Source organism: Azolla caroliniana, unplaced genomic scaffold, assembly GCF_043228905.1.
Source record: "Azolla caroliniana isolate FFs.n. ecotype wild unplaced genomic scaffold, voAzoCaro1.0.p SCAF_4, whole genome shotgun sequence".
Classification (NCBI taxonomy): Eukaryota; Viridiplantae; Streptophyta; class Polypodiopsida; order Salviniales; family Salviniaceae; genus Azolla; species Azolla caroliniana.
This window is the reverse complement of record NW_028230439.1, coordinates 19,153,549-19,173,713: the sequence shown is the minus strand read 5'-3', so window position 1 is coordinate 19,173,713 and position 20,165 is coordinate 19,153,549. Positions and strand designations below refer to the sequence as shown.

The 20,165-nt window shown below is 36.5% G+C and overlaps 2 protein-coding genes across 2 annotated transcripts; one reads left to right on the top strand and one right to left on the bottom strand.

Annotated features, from left to right (window-relative positions):
• Window positions 1-1,413: 1,413 nt before the first annotated feature.
• LOC147865261 (putative protein phosphatase 2C 53) lies at window positions 1,414-4,032 on the top strand. Its single transcript, XM_087318049.1, has 4 exons — window positions 1,414-2,149; window positions 2,680-2,850; window positions 3,133-3,312; window positions 3,452-4,032. Exons 1-4 carry the CDS (start codon window positions 1,547-1,549, stop codon window positions 3,683-3,685), a joined length of 1,188 nt encoding a protein of 395 aa, XP_087174175.1. The 5' UTR covers window positions 1,414-1,546; the 3' UTR covers window positions 3,686-4,032.
• A 3,388-nt stretch (window positions 4,033-7,420) lies between these two features.
• On the bottom strand, window positions 7,421-14,475 carry LOC147865260 (glycine dehydrogenase (decarboxylating), mitochondrial-like). The gene is made up of 15 exons (XM_087318048.1): window positions 13,079-14,475; window positions 12,485-12,730; window positions 12,113-12,190; window positions 11,906-12,006; window positions 11,613-11,808; window positions 11,220-11,345; window positions 10,659-10,844; window positions 10,373-10,486; window positions 10,104-10,256; window positions 9,704-9,892; window positions 9,549-9,626; window positions 9,304-9,429; window positions 9,068-9,166; window positions 8,578-8,695; window positions 7,421-7,687 (listed from the first exon to the last, which is right to left on the bottom strand). The coding sequence occupies exons 1-15, from the start codon at window positions 14,306-14,308 to the stop codon at window positions 7,593-7,595; spliced, it is 3,135 nt and encodes a 1,044-aa protein (XP_087174174.1). The 5' UTR covers window positions 14,309-14,475; the 3' UTR covers window positions 7,421-7,592.
• Between the last annotated feature and the right edge of the window lie 5,690 nt (window positions 14,476-20,165).

Sequence of the window (20,165 nt, the reverse complement as noted above, 5' to 3'; positions counted from 1 at the left end):
GCAGAGAATGTCATTGATGTTGTCATTCAAGGGGAATGACTCACTTATGAAAAGTAACTACTAATATCTACACCACTAGAATCACATCGATTGTTATAGTCTAAGGCACAAGAGTGGCATGTGAGTTACTCTAATAATTTATTAGTGCAAATTTTGGCGTTCTAAATTTCCATTTCTAGTAAAAGTGTTTTTTTGGAACCGGATTAGGGCCCCACCTCTAAAAGTGACATGGATTGAAAATTAAAACTCCTTTTTGTACAGGTTATTCGAATATAGCCCTAAACCCTAAACCCTCCAAGATAACGGAGAGTCAACTCCTTGGAGACCATGAAGTCATCAGTGAGAAGGCATATATGGTATCTAGTTTAGGAGATGTGATAGATGGTATAACAAAGATTGTAAAAGGAAAAGAAATAAAGTCATGACTTTGGGTAAGTAAACTAGGGTTCTAATAAAAGGAAAGTAGTAAGAAGGATTCTGAAACCACTATCTTTACGTTGATACCCAAATAAGACATGTGCCCCACTACGATAAGATGAAAAGGAAAATGGGGCGAGCGAGCAAGGGAATGGCCTAAGAGAGACTGAAGGAAGGGAGACTTGTAGAAGAAGCTTTGGCTCGATACTAGATTGCCAACAAAATAAAAATAAAAATGGACTATGTCTTGATGTTGGATCATTGGACAACGAGAGAAGCTTGGAAAACGGACAAAAACGGAACATGGTCCCGATGCCAGGCATCGTAATTGCCATGTATGGGGGAGGCGTGGTGAGAAAGAGAACAAGCAATGGTCTCGTGGGTGAGTGCCGGGCAGACTGCCAGAGACTCGAGAAACTGAAAGAGAAGGTTTCGATGAGAGAGAGAGAGAGAGAGAGAGAGAGAGAGAGAGAGAGAGAGAGAGAGAGAGAAATATTAATGTCTTCTAAGGCCAAAATTGGCCCATGAGACAAATGGTTTACAACAAAAAATGGGATATTTACCCATTCATCGAAAGAGACAGAGAGAGAGAGCGAAGGACGGGACCCAAACGGAAGAAAGATATATGTACATATATGTAATTATGTGTCTTTGAAGAAGCCAAAATGGCCTATGAGTAAGACCAAAAAAGAGGTGAATTACATCTTAGAATGTTGTCTCCTCTGTGTATAGTGAGAGAGAGAGAGAGAGAGAGAAGAAGACAAGAAGAGATGACGGAGACGTTAACGGCGCAGAAGGAGACGTTGACGGAGAGTTAACGGCACAGACCATGAAAGTAAAATGACGAGGAGAGAGGACCGTGTGGAAGAAAGACCGTGTCGTTGCTCTGTCTCTTTTTGTGAGAGAGAAGAAGGAAGGACAGATCTGTAAATAAATGGAAACTCTTTTCTGTCTTTCCAGCCAGAGGCATATAAATTCAGAGCTCTTGATTCCCTCCCCACACCCCCCCCCTACAAAAACCCTGTTTCGTCAATCAATCCACACTCAGAAGACAAAAAAACGAAAAAAAGAAACCCTCTTTGGTGTTCTATTTCAAAAAATCTCCCCTGTGTCAATCCCAACTGATTCCATGGCTTCTTGTGATCAGGAGCTTCTTCTCAGACCAGCTCTCGCACATCTTATGCAGTTCAACGCTCAGATTTGCTACTCCTTCCAGAAGACAAATTTCCCTCTTGTTATGTCACCATCACCATCACCATCACCATCATCATCTTCAACAACAACAACAACAACAACAACAAGTCACAAAGAACATAGAGCTCTCAAGGTCTCCCCTAAGAGGAACAAGCCCGCAAAGTTGTCTATCCCGGACCACGCGAGGTTGGCTTCTTTCCATAAAGCCAATCAGTTTCAATTGATCGAGGAGGAATCCTCTTCGTTGTCGACATCATATTCGTGTCATCAGTCTGACCCTAATGACCTATTTGGGCTGGCTTTCAAGAAAGGAAGGAAATTTGTCATGGAAGATGGTTACTCAGCCCTTCCTAATTTCAAAGGTCAGCCAAAGCAAGGCCTTTTTAGTGTTTTTGATGGCCATGGAGGCATAGATGCAGTAAAGTTTGTAGCTGAGAAGCTCGGTGAGAACATAGCTATGGAAATGGACAGTGAAGCAAGCATAGAGGATGCCATGGTAGCTGGATATGCCAATACAGACTCACAATTCCTATCTAAGGTATATATATATATATGTCACAGATTCCACAGAGATGCATATAAATTCACACATTCATGTGCATGTGCATAAACATAGATACTATGCACACTCATAGATATTGCATGTTGACATCCACTTCTACACATACATATATACAAGCACATGTATGTATGTATTGGACATGTACATAATACACACATGGATATTCCATGTTAGATCAATGGGGTTTTTTTCTGCCACTTGTGTTTTTTTCAATCTCCATACAATACAAATATTCACATTATATATACACACAGACACAGACACATAAGTAAATAAATATGTGCACATGAGATTTTTGTAGATAAATGGAGGCTTTTCTATGCCCTCATTTTTCTTTTCTTTATATGTTACACACATTTGGTTTACAAGACTAGTCTCCTTTTAATCATGCATGTAACTCTGGTAACATGCAGAAATGGATGTTGCATGTATAGACCAAATCAAGCCTTTGTTTTTATGGAATCATTTGTGCTCATTGTTGCCTGAATATATGTTTCAATGATTAGGATGTGAATAGTGGGGCATGTTCAGTCTCGGCTCTGGTGACCGAGGGACAATTGGTTGTGGCAAATGCTGGTGATTGCAAGGCGGTCCTATGTAGGGGTGGTAAAGCCGAAGCACTCACGACTCTTCATCGTGCGAACAATAAAGAAGAATGCCAACGGATTGAGGACTTGGTAAGTGATCCTGTAAAACATACCTCAAAACATTAAGCTCACGTCATGAATAATTTTGAAGTAGTTTATATATGGAGTTGATCTTTTTTTTGGACAATTAATCTACAAGGTTTAATTAACATCTCTTAATCTTGCATGGCTTCTATAACTGATTAATCCATACATATTTATTTTTTATGATGATACGATATTTAAAGTCAGTAAGTTTTTTAGTGTTGATGGACACTATACAAGGTTTTGTAGATTCTTACCAGTGTATCCCTCTATGTTTGAAAATTACAGGGAGGTTTTATAGATTGTATCAATGGAATGTGGAGACTTCAAGGCACATTAGCAGTGACAAGAGGTTTTGGGGATAAGAACTTGAAGCGATGGGTATCTTCCAAGCCCGATGTTAAGAAGATTAAGATTACTCCGGAATGCGAGTTTGTAATCTTAGCATCAGATGGACTATGGGACAAGGTAACTACTACACACAACCACAGTTATATATGTTTATAATGGATCATGATATTTGAGCTCAAATTTGAAGCACGTTAATATGCTTATGTTTGATTGTTTTTATCGATATTTATTCTGATGAATGGTTTGTTGTTTTCAGGTGAGTGATCAAGAAGCCATTGATTGTGCTAGGGAAGTCTTGTTGGCATCAAATGTGTCATCGACCATGCAAGGGCAAGGTTCTTCAACCAAACAACACAAGGATGGCGATTTGAAAATGAATGCATGCAACATGCTCATCCAAAAAGCATCGAGTAGAGGGAACATTGATGATATTACTGTGATGATAGTGCCCTTACAAAGCTTCTGTTATCACATGGAGGCGAAAAGCTAACTTCTATTGCATCAGCTAAAACCTAATTAAGATTGCATTGGATTCTAAGATTTATCCAAAACTACATCATATCTATCATATTGGTTGTAGTATGTTCGGGAACCAGAGCCCCGATAAAAGTTCAGCATCTTCTACACAAATGTTGAACATAGTTGAATGGTGAAAGCAGATATAATTGCTTTGGTCTTTGACCATTGTTATAAGCGGACGCGTCGAATTCACAAACCTGATGCAGAGAGATTATTGATATGCCACAAATGGCAAAAAGGACTTCATTGACACCCAACTAAGAAGGGTGTTTGTGGGTTCCTCCATTATTTCTTATTTTAACCTTTTTTATTCGTGTTCATTGGATACGATTCTATTAACCCATCTACCAACAAGAAGAATTCTCAGTAAACTAGAGAAGTACTTCAATTTCTGATGTACCTGCAATTTTTTATTCATTACCCAAAGTGGAGGGATGAGATAATGATTATTATCTTGTTTGTTGCAATGTTTGTTTGTTTGCAATGATATATCTATATGTTCTCCCTTGCATTTCCAACTTGCTTCATAGAACGTACCCTAGTTCTTTGATAGGAATGATCTCCTTGCTAAATAACAATGAAATGTTGCCGTTCATAACCTACAAGAGATCATGGAAAACATACAATACCAAGTAGAGTCTTACTCATCATACCTTCACTTTCTTTGGTGAGCAAGAGGTTATATGTTTTCCATGATTGTGTTCACATATGGCTTATCTAGACAAAAGGATAGAGCTTTTGTGTTTAATGTAAACATACAAGAACAAACAAATTGCTTTGTGAGATTGCATATACATGCAATGTGCATGTTTATAGAAAAGTAACTTTCCAAACACCATATTGCAACATATTTGCCATAACTAGTGCATTACATGCAATGCGCATAAACTTGAGAAGATGCATTGATGTGGTAGTTTTACTAGTCTTCACGATTCAAGTTATAAAGAAGTAAATATACAAACAACATATCTCAAGATATTATCCTAACCATAGATTGACATATTCGCATTCGTCGGGTTTCCCATTCGAATGCAAACGAATACGAATACGAATGGCTCATTAATTTCTCACTTTTTATTTCCTCAAAATTTATGGATTATTTTATGTTGAAATTAAAAATAGTACTTCAAACTAATCATATCTTCAAAGTTCATATTAATTAGTAATCATATTTGTATAATAAATTTAAAAATATTCGTTTTTAAAAAATTAATTAATTAATTAAAAGTTTCATAAACTCTCTTGACACTATAATCTATTAATGAATAATTGTTTTTTTTGGTGAAATACGTTTATTTAAATAATTAATTAATTTTTTTATATTTATTTTACAAAACGAATGGTTTTTTAATATTCTTGGGGCCATTTTGTATTCTCGAATATCACGCATGTGTCAATCTATGATCCTAACAATGGTATTGCTTGTAATGCATGAAGAAAGAAAAATTAGAAAGCCCATGTGTCTATGTATATACATATACTTGACATACTACATGCACACATATAATTATATGTACGTATACCTATATGAGTAGGAAGAAATTGGTATGAGAAAGTGTATGATAAAGTATAAATGTGCAATTCGGTAAGGCTAGTTATGAAAACAATAGGTTCTTTATGGTTTTCATTGGCCATAGATTATAAAGAATTTGATAAAGAATTAAATAAACTTCACCCAATCAAGAGTTTTTATCACTTGACCATAGATTGACTACACATCGTGATATCACATCTTGACACCAATAACTAATCAAGCTATATTTATCACAATCAATTTTTAACATCAATTTATTATAGCTCCCAAATTTCTCGATCTTACACATGAGAGGACATTAACTTACATGTGACAAGCATTTCCAAAGGTTTGATGGGAGGGAGGGGGAAGAGGGAGAGAGAGCTTTTGTATGCCCATTATTGCTTTCCATTTCACTCGCTCGATTCTTCTTATTGTGCATAAACGAACAAATGTGCAAAATTGGTTGGACATTCTCTCATCATGGAAATAATTTATAGCTCGAGCACTAGTAGATAATTGCTCATGTTCTTAAAAGCTCTAGCCAATGATATAGCTAAAGCCTAGGAAGTGTGAAGTGCATTTGCTTTGGCATCTATGTTACACAAAAATATGCATAAGTTCATGTTTGGCCTATGCACTAAGAGAAACCTTGTAAATCTTGGACGACCTAGACAAATATTGATACAAGGTAATGTTTGTCACAACTTATGTTGCAATATTCGTGTTTATGTGTCACCCTATCAAAGTTTCACGTGGATGTTGAGTACAACTTAGTTATTTGCACTCAACTCAAAGTAGTTCTCAATCGAGTATGGTTATTTGCTACTTGGATGAAAGTGTACAAGCATTAATGATCCCCATGATTTCCTGTCTTTCCCCATTGCACCCTTGATTGTCTCATCCACTAAAGTGTGCATTGTATGGAAAAGGTTGATCTATCATGATCAAATGAATCCTCGCCAATATGTTGTCAATAGTGCTCAGTCATTTTAAGTGTTAAACTTTACAATCTCTTTTGGTCCAATGCTTAATGCATTCCTACCAACCAATTTTGAGATTGATTAAATTATAGGCAATTGTTAAAGTGAAGACAATATAATAGTTCTCTACTCTTAGATGTACTTGTATACTCGTGACACTTGCATTTTGATGTTAAAGGAAAGTCTCAACGCTAACTTCAATTGCATAGTGAATTAAAGTATATTAAAAAATGTTATTTTAGTGCCATACAAACATCATGGCATTCAAAAATATGCGAGCAAGGTTCACATACCTCCTAGATATGATCATATTTGTCTATCATTATCCCCTTGCCTATTCTTGAGGCCCCTACTCTAGGATTGTTGGCAAATGAACTTTGGAAAGATTGATAACTCAACAATACCCGTAGTGTACACCAATGAAATCATTAAATTGGTACCAATAGTGTATTAAATTGACATACACCAAATCAATACTTGCAAGCCATTTTTTTATATACAATGATTGAGACGAGATATTAGATTCCCTACATGTCCAGTTGCTAACGCAATTTGGGTGGTTATGTCGCTAGTTTGGGCATCATTAACTAGTTTTGTGATCTTCTCTTGGGCTTTTCCTTAAAGAGCAAAAGCTTTACCTTCCCATGTATAAGGTTGTGTTTCACTACCTTAGGTATTAGGGTATAAGGTGGAGTTTTACTACCTTAAGTATTGTACCTAGTAGGAATGTAGTATGAGAAATTTTGTTTGATGATCTTCATGGAATATCCTACAACGAATTTTCGCTAAAGTGAAATTTCATTCAGCAACTCTCACAAGTGAGTTCCATGGGCACTTTACCTTGTCCTCATAAGTGTCACCTTAATGTCAACATATTTTAAAACAAACAAAGAGATAATAATAACAAGGTGATTTCATTCAAATAGGTGGGTATAACATTGTGAACTGAATTTTGAGAATAGTAAAAGAATGACTTAAATTGTAGCCCCTAGAGTTCTTTATGTGATTTTCTAAATCTCTCTCTTTTCTTATACCTAAAGAAATTTTAATGGACTCTCTCGCACGCGACAATAACATGGTATTAAAGCATGTGATAGAAAGCGTCACTTTATTAATACCTTAGAGAAAGTAATTGATTAATACGACGTCAAAAGACTCAAAACCCTAATTTGTATAGGATATAACAAAAAACAGTTTTGAGAAAATAAAGTGTGCAACAATAATCATTGAATTTCTTATAGGTCGCTTTTAGCATATCGATGAGTCTTAGGTTAAACAACTTTTGTTGATATCAATCAATCAATGCCATAAACTTTTAGCCAATGGTTGCACTCTGGTTAGAAATTGACATTGTTTTGTAATAGATATATTATACAATTCGGTCATGCGGCAACAATAGCTTGTTCTTCAAACTCTGGCTCCGACGGACGAAGGGTGCATACGAGGTGGCGATCACCATAGACATTGTCGATTCTCCCTAAGATAATATTTAAAAACATCGATTTAACAAAGATTGTCCACATTTTTAAGAAAGCATAAATAGCAAGGGTGGTTTTTATAGCATTGGTTGGCATTCAGGTCTTCTTACGAGAGGAGATCAAATGAAGATAATAAAATGCATCAATTGCATTCTAATGGCTGCAAAGGGGTCCATTTTAGATGAAAAATGTAATAAGATGGGATAGCATTGGTAGGCATTTGATCTTTCCGACGCATAAAGATTGAGCATTCTAGGCAAGGCAACATAATAGCAAGGGTTTTATTGCATTGTTTGGCTTTCTAGACTTGAAAAAAAAAAAGAGAGTAAATGATGAATGAACCAAAAAAAACTTTAAATGGGGGTTCAAGTAACAATTGGCAACGGTTTGGTTTGGTTCGAGAGGATCAAAACCAAACCGGTTTGACACCAAACCGTTTAAAATATTTGAAACCTAAACCGAACCGAAACACGAAACCGTAATCATAACCATTAAACCAATTTCAAACCGTTAAGCCATTAAACCAGTAAAATTGTGGTTCCATGGTTCGGTTTCGGTTTTTAGCCTAGGTCAAATTTTAAAATTTAAAATTTAAAATATTTCATTATTTAAATTTTCAAAATTTTAAAGATTTTCCTAAAATGTGAGAATAAGGCATGAAAATGAAAACATTGTTTAAAAACAATTTTTTAAAATTTAAATAAAAAAAAAAATCCGTTAAAACCGTGGTTTCTAACTATTGAAACCGAACCAAACCGTTTAAACCGTTAAGCCGCGGTTTCACGATTCGGTTGGGTTCAAACCAAACCGTTGCTGGTTGTTAGGTTCAAGTTGTCATTGACGGGAGTTGGAACTCCTAACTAGTCAAATGGGTTAAATGTTCTTTTACCTGTTGATGGCCAGAATTTCGATGCACGGACCCACGATGCCGGAAAAGCTGCTAGCTCCCGTGAATATGGTTTCGTCCAGTCATCGGCCATAACAACAGCAGCCGGATGAGGTGCACCCTGGAATCCTCATATTACACCATTAAGTTAGTTCATTCTATCAATAAACTTTGCAATAATATATTATAACTCCATGGCATTACACATAACTAACTAGATGCGTATAATAGGTGCATGCATTAGCACATTAACTACATGCATTTGACATACATTATGGTTAATGAGCATTAGTATTAAGTGAGTATATGCATTAATATATAGCCAAACGACATCAGATTGAAGGGGAGCACATGGTTGTACACACATATATGTATATGTATATATATGTGTGTGTATGTACATGGGTCCATATATAGTTAAATGGATTCGTATGAATGTGTTATACATTAGTATATAATTATTAATAACGACATGAGGTTGTTGGAACTTCACCTTCAACACATTGTCTTGTGGACTAGCAATCCCCGTCTCAATAGCTTCGATCTCCTTCCTAATGGAGATCATTGCATTACAAAACCTGTCCAATTCAGCCTATCCACAACATATATAACAAACAATATTTACCAATAAGGCTCCGACAAAAAACTACAACAGTACAAATAATTCTTCATTCTCAGCCCTTGTAACCAAATTTGAGTTGGTTTCCTCCTGGTGATTTGAGGTTTTACCTTGCTTTCACTTTCAGTTGGTTCAATCATAAGAGTTCCAGGTACGGGAAACGACATTGTTGGTGCATGGAATCCATAATCAATAAGGCGTTTTGCTACGTCCTCTGCCTCTAGACCCGCCGTAGACTGTTGTGGAATAGAAAGAGGCGTGATTTGATTATATTAGAAGTCTCCATCAAATCCACAAACATTTAAACTTAGTATTCATAGAAAAGAAAAACATTTAAAAGATGTCAACCAAGTACCTTAAATGGTCTCAAATCAATGATGAATTCATGGGCACAAGTGCCATTCTTTCCTCGAAATAGAATTGGGTAGTAATCCTACAACAGATAGAAACAAATACAGATAAGCATGATCCATAACCACCATACCTTTTCAAGTATCAACTCAATATTACCTCTAGTTGCTTAGCCATATAATTAGCATTAAGTATAGCCAATTCAGATGCTTGCTTGAGCCCTTTGGACCCCATCATAGCAATGTAGCTGTAGGAGATGGGTAGAATCAATGCTGAGCCCCATGGTGCTGCAGAAATAGACCCCAATGGTGAAAGCTTCTCTGGTTGAGGAATCCCTCCAGTTTGAATCTGTGGAGAATCACACAAAAATGTCTCTACTCATTTCAAAAGAAATTAAAATGTTTTTTTACTTTTGTCTTGAAGATGCCAGGGATTCTGTTATCTGAAAACCTGATCCGTTAATTATAATATAGGATTACATGGATTTTTCTACTTACACTAGCTGCAAACCCTGAAAATATTATTCTTCACTTTGGGGAGAAAAAAACTTGATACTTACAACAGGATGAGAAGGTAAAAATGGAGCAAGATGCTTTTTCACACAGATAGGGCCCATGCCTGGGCCACCTCCACCATGAGGAATACAGAATGTCTTATGCAAATTCAAGTGGCAAACATCTGCCCCGATGTGTCCAGGGCTGGTCAAACCAACCTAGAAATGTCGGAAATAAAGCATGAATCGGGCCTTTCAAGGAAACAGAAGCACTATATGTGTAAAGAAACATACAACATAGACCAGCCAAGAAATCTTAGCTCCAAGTAGTTAACCTGAGCATTCATGTTAGCACCATCCATGTACACTTGGCCACCATTCTTGTGGATTATCTCGCAGATCTCATCAATTCCATCTTCATAAACTCCATGGGTTGATGGATATGTTACCTATTATTTTAATTTCAAGCAGAAAAATGTTAATATCTTTAAAGTGATTCTTGGTCACACACTCCTTTGTCTTTCCATGGTGAAGTCTATACCCTAGTGCTATATTTGATTGTCATTGAAGAATTCAGGATGTGTTTAGACTTCAGCATGAGGCAATCTATTTATAACTTACCATGAGGGCAGAAAGGTTATCTTTGTGGGCCTCAGCAGCCTTCCTAAGCTCCTCGATATTCACATTGCCTTTCTCATCTGTTCCCACAACGACAATCTTCATTCCACACATGGCGGCACTTGCAGGGTTTGTGCCATGGGCAGAAACAGGGATAATGCATACATTTCTGTGATAGTCGCCTCTTGCCTACATCAAGTTCAGTAGACCAATTATGACGAAATAATGAAAAATAAACTGCTTGAAGCCCAATGTGGCCTATGAGACCAAAACGGTGCAATACAATGATATAAATATTTTGCATGTGTCCCTAATGTCTGCATATAAATATGTATGTATGCCCATGCACATGTAGGTATGTATGTATGATTATTTATATATTCACAAATAATAACATTAGCAGTGAATCAAGAGATCCTCTCTAGCTAAGGAATGTCAAAGAAAAGACAAAACTATCAGGCTCTTAGTAGATAATCTATATATATCATGTGCCACAACTTACATTATGGTATGGTTATTCGGCTCTTAGTAGATCATCTATATATATCATGTGCCACAACTTACATGATGGTATGCTCGAATAACCATAAGACCTGCATACTCTCCGGCAGCACCAGCATTAGGTTGCAAAGATACCGAGTCAAAGCCAGTAATCTCAGCTAGAAGTTCCCCCAAATCTTGAAACATTTCCTACATATAAAATGACAAAACTGATTCAATGCAAATTAGATCGATAATACACCTATCATATAAGTTCATTTGAAATAGAACTTGGTCTTCATTTCTATGGCTAGTAACATAACATGAAATGTAGTAGTTGGGAATCACAAGCACTCATCGAAAGACATTAAAAATAGGGAGATCTACAAAATACCCTGAAGCATTCAAAACAAGGGTATCTGGTTAATTCAAAACAGTCTACAAAATACCGAACAAGTATTTCGTCCTAAAGAATACCTGAAATCCTGCAGCCTGATCTGGAGGTGCAAAAGGATGAAGATTGGCAAACTCGGGCCATGAGACTGGCATCATTTCAACTGTAGAATTAAGTTTCATAGTGCAAGACCCAAGGGGTATCATACTGTGGCAAAGGGACAAATCTTTGGCTTGAATCCTATGCAAGTAGCGTAACATCTCATGCTCGGAATGATAGCTGCAATACAATTAAAAAGCAAAACTTTTTAAGTGATGTATATATCTCCATGTTCGCCAATACATAAAAACTTAATCTCCCAAAAGAAAACTCCTACGAGTTGAAGACAGGAAACATGAGGAACCCGCTTTCACGTTGAAATTCCGCAGGAATGGAAGCATCTACCTCAGGTGCGAGGGATTGGGCAGTGAAGTTTACCTAAAAAAATGAGGAGAGAAAGAGAAAGAAAGGAGACATCAGCATGGTCAGTTTTGCACCTTTTGAAAGAACAAGATAGATTCAATTAACCTAACAAAGCACCCACCGGATTGCCATCAGCAAATATCTCAAAAAGTTCATCAACGTCTTCGAGACTCGTCGTTTCATCCATTGCAACAGTTATCTATGAATATCACAGGTAAACGAGTGTTGGTATTGAGAAATAACTTCTTCATCCCTTCTGTATATTTCATGTGGATACAGATCCAATTCTTCAAACCATGGTATTCATTGTTTTGAATGGGAACATGATAACCACCTACATGAATTTGTTTATATCGCTTACACTCAACGAGGTTATTCATTGTTTCGAATGGACTAAATTTTTCCCATGTTGAATTTGTTTATATGCACTTTGCTTTGAATGGATGAGAAGCAAACATGAATTCCTTTAAATCCACTTCACAACTGTACATACCGTGTTCTTGTCCAATACTCGTAGATTAATGCCTCGCTTGAGAGCAGCTTGTGAGATGGCATTTGTATCAGCCACCCCAACTTTCACAGTGTCAAAGAACAGTGTGTTTTCTACCTTTACATGGCCAAATTTCTTTAGCCCTGCTGCGAATGTGCTTGCTAGTCCATGCACTCTCTCCGCTATATTTTTCAATCCTTCTGGCCCATGATACACAGCATACATGGCAGCCATGTTTGCTAGCAATGCCTATATTCCAAAATAAAAACTCAGCAAAAAGGTCCAAATGAACCAAAAAAATCATATTGCATCCAAAGATTCAAACAACACAAGTGAAAAAAAGAGGAATTTAACTCAAATGAGCAAAAGCAATGTCTACTCTCAACTAATTATACATAATAAGCAAGTAAAAAAGGTTAGACAATCAATACCTAAATAAAAAATACAAACTACGGAAGTGAAAGGGTCATTAGCAATAAAATTGATGTCTACATTCAAAATATGTACAACCTTAAACAAGATGAAGAGAAGTTCAAATGAGAATAAATCTACAGACAGTTGCAAATATACAATTGTGATCCAGAAGCAAGTACTTACTTGTGCAGTACATATGTTACTAGTAGCCTTTTCTCTCCTGATATGTTGTTCACGGGTCTGCATCGCCATTCTTAAGGCAGGCTTTCCACTTGCATCCACACTCACACCAATAACACGACCAGGCATTAATCTTTTATACTCTTCCGAAGTGGCAAGGAAAGCTGCGTGAGGACCTCCATATCCCATAGGAACACCAAACCGTTGAGCCGAACCAACAACCATATCTGCCCCCAACTCCCCAGGTGGCCTAAGGATAGTTAAAGCTAGTAAATCAGTCGATACCACTACCTTTGCACCGTGTGTATGAGCCTTCTCAATGATCCCTGAGAGATCTATTACTTCACCATCAGTAGTAGGGTATTGTACAAGTACACCACACACATCCTTGTTGGCACTGTAATCGAATCCTTCAATGCTATCAACCACTTCCACATTCAGCTCGAACCCATCGGCACGCGTTTTGCATATATCGATGGTTTGTGGGTGGCAATGACTCGCAATAAGGAATGTCTTCTTCTTACCTCTAGAGATGCTACTACACATAGCCATGGCTTCAGCGGCCGCAGTCGCCTCATCAAGCAATGATGCATTAGACATGGGCATACTTGTGAGATCTGTGATCATGGTTTGAAAATTGAGTAGAGATTCGAGCCTACCTTGTGCAATCTCAGCTTGATAAGGGGTATATTGTGTATACCAACCAGGATTTTCCAATATATTTCTGATGATGACAGGGGGTACATGGGTGTTATAGTAACCCATTCCAATATATGATTTGAATATCTTGTTCTTGGATGCTAAGGATCTCATATGATTTATCATTTGAGATTCTGTGAGGCCATTAGCAAATTTGGGTAGGTGCATTTCAGGTCGTCGGATAGAAGTGGGGACGGTGGCATCAATGAGATCTTCAATAGAATTGAAACCACAAATATTAGACATCCTACTTTGTTCTGCTGGCGTGGCACTGATGTGGCGTCTAGGGAAGGTGTCGGTTGGCTCGAGCGCATGGATCGAGATTCCACGGGAATATCCCGGGATCGCGGTCGCTGCCATAGAGTATTCCGACGGAATCATGGGGGGGGATGATAATATTCTCCTCGTGTAAGAAGCAGGGGTGGGAGATTCCGGGATCTTCTTCCATATGTAATTTCTGCTTCGAAGAAGAAGACACGAGATGCGGCCACCGCAATGACGAGAACCCACCATCTTCCTGACTATTCCAGACATGATGGTATACAAAGTAGAGTCTTGAATCAAAGGTTGAAGGTTACAAACAAAAGAAATGAGGTCTCTGCTGATAAATGTGGAGCAGATCTCAAAGAGGTGGCCAGTAGCTAGAACATAGATCTGGAAGGAAAACAGGAATATGTAGGATCTCTAAGGACACAGAAGAGAGGGGGGGGGGGGGGGGGGGGGGGGGGGTTCAGAGATCCATAGCTTGCTTAGCAGAGGACCTCCTTCCTTGTCTGCTGACTTAATATATGTACATACTTCGAATCTGGATGAAATGAACAACGTGCGAGGGTTGATTGACAACTTGATATGGAAGGTGGACCCCTCCTAATCTCTCTCTCTCTCTCTCTCTCTCCCCTGTTTCTCTCTGCACTGATCTACCCGTACCCATAGACAGAGAGTGAGAGGGGGGGGGGGGGGAGATGGTGGGCAGTCTGCACCCATTTCTGCATGCACGACAATGAAGGTATACATATACGTATACGTACATACGTATGTGTACATACATATCTGTGTATTTGAAATTTCTACGTATGTACTCGTGGGTATGCATAATATGAACCATACGTACAATACGTCCATTCGCATTCGCGAATGCTTCCATCATTCGAGTACGGTAAACACCCCTCGATGTATGGTAAATACCATACTTTTGTATTCATTATTTAATATAAGGTAATAATAATAATAAGGTAAGAAAGTTAAAGGTAAAAAGTGTAAAAAAGAAAACATAAGCATGTTTTGGTAACATTTGCATTCGTATGAAAAAGAATGTTGGCCAATGCATTCGAATAATATTACGTACTATGCGTGTATGTATGTATGTGTCTATGTGTGCATGCATATTTGTGATCACTCATATCATGTGTGTGTGTGTGTCGGCAATGCATGTACATACATTTGTACACATACACACAAATACATATACACATCACACTCATGAGTCACACATACATACATACATACATACATACACACACACACACACACACACACACACACACACACACACACACACAAAGAGGCCATCTCTCATTGGTCGCATTACCTATACATTCAATATCAATATGTGTGTCGACTCAACTGCCCTACACTATTTGGCGTCAAGCTATGGCATTGCATGTGAAGCCTGCTCACATGGTTTGGTTCGGGTTCGTCTTAGTTTTGCGTGGATGCTCGGTGATCCTACAAATCGAACATGCTTCGCTTTCATCGGATGGTAGTAGATCAACATCATCCACGCAACCAGCATCTTGAAACACAAAAATCATATACAATATGCACATCCACACACCACAAAATAATATGCGCTTGCATTGTTCATAGATAATTATTCGCGTGTAATAATGTGTCGATAATGCCGTTGCATTTTTTGTGTTGGGCACTCCGATCCATTGAATTTATAAAATAAAGTTTGTTTGCTATCCTCATATATATTAACCCTGCTTTGCAGTATTGTGCTTAAAAAAGCACATGCATCAATCTACTTACGTCTTTTTATTATTTCCCATTAAGTGTTAGATGCCGACTATTTCTATTGGGAGTATACAAACACGAAGCTTTTAATATATGGTTATGTCACCTCAAACATTGAGATTCCTATGCTTTGATTTTGAGCACTCTATATTTATCGATATGTGGAGAATATATTCTTTACATGCGACCATCTCCAATCACATTATGCAATGGCTAGCAAAAGTGTAACAACAGTACAATCTCATAACTTATATAGAACCACTAACTCTATTAACCTATGCAAGACCAATGACCAATGTCCGGGGGGAGAACCTAGCTTGCTTTATAGGGTGACGCCAAAATACCAACAAGCTTAATCTCTATAATACTCTAGATAACTATTGATTGTTTTGTTGAAGGATGCTACAATAAAATGGCAAGCAAAACATTATGCGGTTAATCACAATGTGAAACAGTTGCCTTTACGAGCCAATTACAAATTGTTGCTATGAACAATTTTTTTAAATATGATGTTGTAATCTTGAAGATTTTGGTTTTGGGTCTATAGCAATGGGTGTAAAATGACTTTAGATTCAAACCATAAAAATCATAATTATTTAAAGTTTGAGATCATCACATTACAATTAACAATTTTCTCCCCAAATGGTACAAGTTCATTCTCTACAACCTAAGGGTTTAAAATGACATTGTTATCTAATGAAATTTTACAAATTTGTTCATAGTTTTGATATGATCATACTACCTCTCAACTTGAGTATTTTCCGGAAAACCCGGATTTACAAATTCATTTTCTACAACCTAGAGTTGAAAATGCCAACATTTTATGATAAAAAGGTGATGCTCATGAAAGCATGCAATTCATATCATAATTTGAAATCATTGCAATACTTTTTATTGAGTACTTTTGTCTCGAACAGTACCTTTTTTATACAATCATTTGATTGAAAATGATACCATGGCAATTCTAATAATACCATACAAGTTTAATTTATGATAGAGCCTTTATTCCTCCAACATGGATCAACAAATCACAACACATTAGTAAGAGCACTAAGGAGATTGTGTCGTCAAGCTCATAATGTAGATTTTTTAAAGTGATCAATGGAGGCAAAACAAATCTTCCAAAGTGTAATTAGAAGGATTGTTCGGATGCTCTACATCTTAGTCAAAGATAAATTTTGTGATTATGAACCACCAACCCATTGCCTTGAGTCTAAACATTTGCACTATCACACACATTTCCCAACATATACCACATTCTTCTCCTAAACTACTTGGCATATTAGAGCAGATGATCTTATTACATATAATTCCATGACATCAAAAACAACCAACTTAATCATCAACAAGATGATTCCTCTCTCTCTCTCTCTCTTATGTGATGTATACACACATTCCCCAATCCCTACCTTGTAATTATATTACTCTTTGCATTTAATATGTATGATAATCAAGGAAACCCATTTCCCGAGCGAAGTAGTTTCTTAGCAGTTCAAGTAAAGTGGCAATTTTCACATCCAAGACATATGACAAAATCAAAGAGTTTATAGTTTTAAATCATAAGTTGAAGATTCAATTTGAATACTAATATTGATTGAATTTGTGGTATCGGTTTTAGTCATTGAAATAGGTTATGATGCAAATATGTATTTCTGACAAGCGGTTACGTTGATAAAATAAAGAGTAAAAATGATGGGAAAAGTAAGATTTCCTATTAGCAATACAAATTACATTGTAAGATAAAGAGTGACCTTCAATGGATGGGATCATAAGTCATGGTGTCATCATAATCTTAGGTCAAAAAACTTATTTCCCCCAAGGAAAAGTAGGCCCTTTTGAACCGTAAAACATTGCAGGGAATCAAAACTCGCTCAGAGCGATCATTAAATAAGGGATATATGTACACTTAAATTCATTATTCTAAGGTATTCAAAATGTTTATTAGTTCCATATTTACAATACCATCATCCATGGCACATGAGGTGTAGACATGGAATTTGGAATGACTTGCTGAAAAGACACCTTGGTCAAAACATATTGATCTATGTTCTAGGAAACCCTAATAATTCCAAGGACCTATTAAAAAATATACTCTTATGTGTTCCTCACTATTTTTTAACAAAGGAACAATGATCCAAATTTCCTAATTAAAACAATTGTACATGTTTACGTTATGGAATAATCTATAGGATTACTAATAGACATGTAGGATGCGGGAAGGCCAAAAAATGCTCAAAGATTCCTAGTTTTACTTGTTATAATATATTTTTATTTCTTGGGTCAAATATGTATATGTTGTTTTGAGTTGAAGTCACAACATAGCTATGTTGCTTGTATGGGCTAAACCCAATATAATTGCAAGCATTACTTCATTAGAAATGTATCTTCATTATTTCAAGTCACATAATTGAACAAAGTTCTATAGTGCGCCAGGATATCCTACATCAACGGAAATGAAAACTAGTATGCCATGATATCATTATAGCAACAAAAATGAAAACCTAGAAAAATTCTTGTTACCTCCACCATGTCTATGATGGGCATGTTTATGCATTTATTTGCCTCATTCATGCATTCATGCAAATGGAATGTAGTCTTCATATATTTGTATCTGTATATCTATGAGGTGAAAACACATCACATTGACTAAAGGATTCAACAAATAATAGTTGAGGAGCATGCAAAACTTTTGTTATCGTTCATTTGAGTCTAGGGTTATTGGGATACCTCAACAAAAGGCCTCGATGAGGAAGCATAATCTACAAACGAGAGAGAGAGAGAGAAGACAACATTTCCTATCAATGTGACAAAAATGCTATGGTAGCAAAAAAGACAAGTCTCCATCTCCAAAGGTTGAGATTTTATTGCTTTTATGGAGTGTAAATATAGATATCCTAAAGGAGTAAACCCTATTAGCTTGTACACAATAGGAGAAATGACATATTTGCTATTGTTATGAATACATATGTGGGAAAGTATGAATAATATTTGAAGCTACTATCTTTCTATTGATAACATAAAAAGGCAAGCTTCAATACAAAAAAGAAAAAGAAAGTGATCAATGAAGGCAACATAATTACTTCAAAATGTAGTTAGAAGTATTGTTTCGAGACCTTGCATTTACGTCAAGGAACTTCTACTATCATGAACCACCAACAAACCATATACACCTTTCAAGTATGTATGTACAACATTCTCCTCCTAAACTACAAGTTCATGTTAGAACAAATAAATATTTGACGCAATCAATATAATTTTGGCTTCCTCTCTCTCTCTCTCTCTCTCTCTCTCTCTCTCTCATCATGCATGTGTGCTTCTATGTTTCAACTTGAATGACATAATGAAAGAAGTGTAAAATTTTCTTTCAGGAACCGAAGTTTCAAATTGAATGATAACATCAATAATGTATAATTGAATTTCCAAACTGAATTTTAGTTGCTGAAATAATTTATGATGGAAAATTTTATTTCCGACAAACTGTTGCATCGATAAAATAAAAGAGTAAAAATGTTGGGAAAGGTAAATTTAATAATCATGATATAAATTATAGCATAAAACATTAAGTGAAGTTGGATGAATGATACGATAAGTCATCTAATGAAAGCTATGAACATAATCATAATATAATGTCAAGTAAACTTAAACCTTTGAAATCATGTAGGCCACTCAGAGCTACGTATGAAAGTGGCCTTATCTTGCATTACCTTTTAAACTTCCTTTTAAATTGAGGATATTCCCAGACACGAAGAAAATTAAAGAAAGTTTGGGATGCTCCTTAACTCTTATTCATGGAATCCTTTCATTGATGTGATATGAATTTGGCCTCAAAGAGTATGGACACAAATGAATGAAGACTTCATTCCATTTACATGGATGGGTGATTGCATTATGATGTAAATATATGCATAAACATGTGCATGACATACATTCATGAGAGTGATAAGAGTTTCCCAGTGTACATGCATGCCATTTCAAATTATGCATATAGTGGCAGAAGACACGTACAAATTAATGTTTCTATGGAAATATCCTAAATAGAGTATTAACTTTGATTAGGTGTCCTACTCTATTTAGCATAGATAAGTTAAGCTAGAATAAAGCTTATAAATTGTAATAAAAGTGTTTAACCAAGGGGTCAAGTGACATAGATTCACATCAATCATTGACTATTGGTTACACTTGTTACGGGCATGACCATATAATATTCCGTGGTAAGAATTTACCGTAGTATTCTATACACGTGGATAAGTGTGAGGGTTAAATGAGAGTGTAAAGAAGGGGAGGATTACTTTTAAATCCTCGGGATTGAGACAACCCATTAGGCCAAGTGTGAACTTGCTTGGGGGCCTTGGGTATCGCTATAAATAAGAGGCCT